This window comes from Tarenaya hassleriana, unplaced genomic scaffold (assembly GCF_000463585.1).
Source record: "Tarenaya hassleriana unplaced genomic scaffold, ASM46358v1 Cleome4, whole genome shotgun sequence".
NCBI classification, from domain to species: domain Eukaryota; kingdom Viridiplantae; phylum Streptophyta; class Magnoliopsida; order Brassicales; family Cleomaceae; genus Tarenaya; species Tarenaya hassleriana.
In genome coordinates, this window is record NW_010966881.1 from 2,678,566 (window position 1) to 2,684,565 (window position 6,000).

The window sequence follows — 6,000 nt, forward strand, 5'->3', positions numbered from 1 at the left end:
AAAATTGTGCAAACACAGACAATAGAAACGCATACATAATAATAGAAGACGAAGAGAGAAGATGATGAAGAAGAATATGCGAGAGTGAGAATTGGCCATCGTATACATGCGTGTCATGTCCAAGTTAGAATCATATCATTTTCTTATAATATATTAAATATATAAATTATTTGATGAAAATATCCTACCCGCATCTCAATCTAAATGTTTTATTCCCATACATACAAAAATAAAATAAACTTGTGGCATTATAAGGTGGTGTTAATATAGATACAAAAACAGAATAAATTTAAAAATCTAACAATAATACACTTGAAACAAATATGCATCTAACACTATTATTAATGCGACAAAAAAACATATAATATTTCTGAATGTTAATCGATTAGGGATTAATTGTAAATAAAATTCAGATTTTTTCTATAGATGGAACTCATAAATCATATATATATATATGTATAATATGTGCGTGTGTGTCAATCAAATCATTCCCTTTTGTATGTGTGGTTAATTATAAATTGAGAAGATTTATGAAAAAGCCCAGACAAGATAAATCCAGCTGGGAAACATCAACTTAAGGTGAAGAAGAAGAAGAAAAAGAAGAATAGGAGGAGGAAAATTTACCGAGAGAGATAGATGCGCCGAGATTGAGAGAGGGGGAGAGAGAGCCACGTACAACAATCGAGCGTGATGAGGTGATGGCAGAAGAAGAAGAAGAAGAAAGAGGAAGAGAGTCACTGGAGAAAGCCAATGATCTAGTTCAAGAGACAAACATGAGAGATTGGGAGAGATGGGCATCGTGGAAACAGAGTGGAGAAGAGGAGAGAGAACCGCTAGGGATTATGATTTTTTTTAATTTTATTTATTTGTTTCACAAAAAATTTAAAAAAGAAAAATAAATGGGCTTTTCAAGCCCGGCCCTAAACCCGATGGGCTTAGCCCGGTTAAACCCGAATCCAGTTTTCAGCCCGGCCCGAAAGCCCGATTTTTTTTGGGCCTATAATTTTAAGCCCTAACCCAGTTTTTTTTGGGCGGGTTAGGATCGAGTTTTGGGCTTCGGGCCCAAATTGACATCCCTAGGTGGTGGGTAATAGTGGGTATTAATCTGGTTGATAATCAGAATTTAGTTTTGCCACGTATGTATCAAGACAGTTAATGGTTGTAGTTAGCTAACTTTACCATATTTAAGATTTTTTTTCAAGTGTCCCAAAACGTGACACGTGTTCTCTTCTCCGGACCGACACAATTTGAAGTCTCCAAGATCGCTCCTGTTTTTCAAGGTGGCTTTTGTTACGTTTTTCTTTCTTCTTCCATCTTCCACGTCCTTAAATGCTCATAAATTATAATATAATTTTTTTTATAATTCAAAAATTTTAACCCAATTTACCTTCTAAAAAAACAAAAAAATACAAATAGATATTCCTTTTCAAATGAAGATTGGAACTAAGTTGCAAAGAAGTTTTACCCTCTTAAATCATCTAATCTTGAATTTTTTCTTAATACATTTCAAGTTAGATCCATTGTTGTGAGGGTATCCTATTTCACGAAATATAAATATCGAGACTATGCCAATTTCTCACTCAAGATTATATATATATATATATATTATTACATTATATATATTTTGAGTTATTTTTAAACTGAAAGTCAACACATCCATTATAGTCCCAAAATATTCAATTTAATTTGTGAGGGTTTTATTATTTTCGTTGTTTATATTAAAAAATAAAAGACTTTACATTGTTTTAAGTTTGACTTGTTTTAGTTTTTCTTTTGAAAAGTAGAACTTTGATTTTGCATAGAGAAAAACTCAGATTTTATGAGCCACTCATTCGAAATCTTCTATGATAATAATGGCCATTGCGTAGCACGTGGAAGACACGTGGCAGGCCAAGGATATGCTGGGTCCCACGAAGATGTGACCAGAGAAAAAAATGAAAATGAAAATGAAAATGAAAACGAAAACCAGTACTTTTGTCAACCCGCGCGTGTATTGTGTCCTTATCCTTCAAGCAACACAACGCAGCGTTTTGTTTACAAAATATCTTAATCGTTTGGGCTTATATTCGGCCCATTATTGATAGCCGATGATGATGATGATGATGGCGACGACGGCGATGTTGATGATGATGGCATGTGGGGTGAGTCATGTGTTTTATGGATTTGGCCAATACAAACTTTTATAATTAACACGCATTAATTATTAGACGTATATGTAATGTTCCTAATGAAAATTATGGAGTCCAATGTAAATTTAATGTTCTCGTTGATGCATTACACCTTGAGATTGCTTTTGGTCTAACATAAAAAAAAAAGCATTTATCGACATATACATACACACACAAATACAAAAAATTGAACAAGGAACTAAATTGGCGATGCATGATGATGAGATGAAAATTCCAAAAAAACACTGAAATATACAATTTTGACAAAAAAAAGCATTAAATTTTTTATTTTGTCAAACAAATATTATGATTATCAAAATAAACAAATGAACTAACGTGACGTAATGATGTGATATAACGAGACGCAAACACATCAAATTATTGTAGTTGGATTTTTTTGACAATTATATAGAGTTAATGTATTTTTTTGAATCATTTAAAAATTTTAATATTTTTTTGACAATCCCATAAAAGTTTATATATTTTTTGGATCATTTAAAAAGTGAAATATTTTTTAAAAAATTTAAAAAATTTAATATTTATTTGACAAAAATAAAAGTTAGTGTTTTTCTGTTAAAATTGTAAAATTTTGTATTTTTTGAGATTTTTCCTTATTATTACAACGTGTGCGTGTGTGTATGTATATATATATGCTTGTGTTGTGTCCCCTCCTTTGGAAACAAATAACGTTACTATAATTTTCTTTTACTATCAAACTTAATATTTAGTTTTTTGTAAGAAAATAACTTAAATGTTATGTTTACTAAGACCTTGAATGGTTGGAGTTTTTGGAATTTTTAAAATTTAAAAACTAAAAAAGCTACCATTCAAGATTTTATAAAATTACTTTTCCTACAAATTTGGAAAGCCATTTTAGTGAAAAAAAATCAATAAAAAATAAAAAACTAAAAACTAAAAATCAAAAACTAAAAAATAAAAACCAAAAACCAAAAATGAAAGTGAAGGAAGGTTTTGACTAGATTCTTTTTGGAGCTGAAGCTTTGCAACATTCATTACGGGTCTAAGCCTTTTAATAACAAACGGAATGGGTGAGAGAGAAAACATGATAAATTAAAATTTGTCTACAGAACACAGTAAATCAAGTGGTTTTGATCAGCTGAATTTTTTTATTCTATTTCAAATTTAGTTTGCCACTCTATCATAACCTATTATATATAAAAGAATATTAGGACAGAACTGATATGCATTTCCTGGAACATTTATCCTATGGCTTTGATTTTGTGTTTCTCAATTACAAGGAATGCACAGTTGATAACACTATTAACAGATGACCATCTTGATTTTATATGTTGCCACAAATTTATAAAAGCAAAGCAATAGAGCTTGTTGCTAACTTTTCTTTTACCAATTCATCTTATCTTAATTTTATATGCTGTCACTGATTTTATAAAAGCAAGCATTTCTTATTAGGAATTGGGTCAATGGGCCCTACAATGTCGGCCCAACATACATTACCACGATTGATGAATTATATTTATATATTTTGTTAATACCCATACTAATCATGAAGTCTCTCCAAACTTAAAAAATTCACAAAAAAAAGGTTAGGATATAGTGATCAACCAATGAAATTGTGAGCAAGTACGTTAACCTTTGTTTACATTTGGACCCAGCGGCATATAATTGTTCACTAAGTGGTCCGAAAAAAATAAGTAATGTGCGGACCATCCTTAATTATTTGCTTAATCTAAACTCTCTGATTATCAGGAATAAAAGGGGCATTATATCATACAGTTGTGTATATAATAAGCAGGTTTCTCGATACTAGACAAAATATTTGACCATCTTTTTTTTTTGCATCGAGGCCGAGGTGGAGAATGAATGACATAAAAAAAACCAAAAAGGGAATTAATTTTCACTGTTATTTTCTGTAACCAACCAATTAAAAAAAAACCCACATTTAGTTTGCTTTCTGTCATCGTCCCCATACATAAAAAAAAATCCTCGAGAACAAAAAAAGAGGATACCACTTGTATGAAATGTTTATTCTATCAAATTAATAGAATGATAAAATTCCTAATTTGTAAATGTAACATGCACTTTACTACTACATCCTAGGAGTGTTTAGTTTTGTTCACAATCCCAACAAAGTACAAATATTTGTCTCTATGTTATATATATATATATATACATACATGTGTGGGATACATATATATGTATGCCCCTTAGGTGGTCATGTCATGTCTCGTCTCTCACTATCAAATGGTGATTTTTTTATTTTTTATTTTTGCACAAACTTGAGATACTGACGAGTCATCATCACTGCAACATGACCTGAACACACCAAACCCCTTTCCCACTAACCCATCACAGATACGTACACTACGTCTCAGTCATATCTCTGACCCTCTTACCAAATAAAACAAACTCATAAAAATCGCAATAACTCACAGTGTTAAATGCACCAAAATCAACCGTTGAGATTCCATTTATTTCGTAGGCGGATGGATTATTTACTCGCCGATCTTGGTAAGCCCGGAGATTCCCCATCTGAATATTCGAAATCAAATACGCATAAGAGGTTATCTATTGAGTTTTTTAAAATAATTTTTCAGATTAATTTGTTTTTTTATGGAATGAAAATTTTCGGATTGATTTACTACATGCAGTTTCTATATTAGAAATGCAAATTGAAAAAAAAGGAAAAGAGAAATTTGTTACCACGAGAGGACTTCAATGATCTCTTGCAGTGCAAAATGGCGCTTTGGATACCATCCTGCTGCTGCTGCAACGAGTCATCGCGTCTCCCCGACTTCTCTGCCGTCGCTGTCGCCGCCGCCGTAGCAGTAACCGACGGCGGACTCGCCGAGGAAGACGATCTGCTCTTCCCAAGGTGCTTCTTCACTACTTTAAGTCCTGCCGGGATGTTTATGTTGATGCTCCCCGTCTGCTTCCGGCTTTTCGCCGGAGCTTCCGTCGCCTTGGCCGGAGCTCCCGAGCCGAAGCTTAGATGGCCGGAGAGCCTCAGTTTCTCGCCGTACCGACGAGAAACGCGGATGTAAAGCGGTTTCACCTTCTTCAGATACTTGTTCATCGTGACGAAACGTTTCTCATCTGAAACGACAGATTCATTGCCGTTTTGCTTCTTCGACGACGAAGACGAGGAAGAAGACGACGTCGAGGACGATGAGTGTCTCGAGCTGTTGTCTCTGGTGAAGAGAGAGATGATCGGTACCTCCTCCAATTTCAATTTTACCGTCAGAGTATTTTTCTGTTGCGGCGGCGGTGACGGCGACGGCGGTGGAGATTTCTGTTTGCCGCCGTCTCCAGATCCAGGATTAGCTTCCGATTTCTCGGGTTTCGCATGGCTCGCCTTCGATTTCTTTAACCCCTGCATGAACACGCGAAACCTCGTCGCGGATTTCAGAAGCGACGCCGACAACTGCGCCGCTGGAGCTTTGGCGGAGGTATTGTGCTCGGCGGCTGCGGTGGAAGCCGGCGGGTCGACCGCCACGAGACGTCCCTTGAAAACCAGATCGTCGGAGGGGGAGAAAGCAAGGTCCTGATCCGTCGCTCGGCCCTCGCCGCTGGAACATGAGGAGAACATGAGCTTGATCTCGTCGCCGCCGCCGTCCGTACCGTCGGAATCTCCTCCCGTTCGTTCTTCATCGCCTTCACCGCCGCTCGGATCCTCCGCATCGTCGGAAACCTCGTGGATACCTTCGGTTTCCCCGTCTTCCTCAGGAAGAGCGAGCTCGAGGTCGAAGAACGATCCCTCGTCGTCGGCATCATCCTCGGGATCGGTCTCAGATGCGGAGGTGACAATGGTGGCGGTTGTTGTACCGGCAGGTTCGCGAGATGAACGGAGGCC

The 6,000-nt window shown here is 36.0% G+C and overlaps 1 protein-coding gene across 1 annotated transcript; it reads right to left on the bottom strand.

Annotated features, from left to right (window-relative positions):
- Nucleotides 1–4,385: 4,385 nt before the first annotated feature.
- LOC104824545 (probable membrane-associated kinase regulator 2) lies at nucleotides 4,386–6,000 on the bottom strand (the record flags this gene model as incomplete). Its single annotated transcript, XM_010556647.1, has 2 exons — nucleotides 4,386–4,679; nucleotides 4,851–6,000. Coding segments are annotated over 2 exons (1,191 nt in total), but the record flags the coding sequence as incomplete, so codon positions are not given.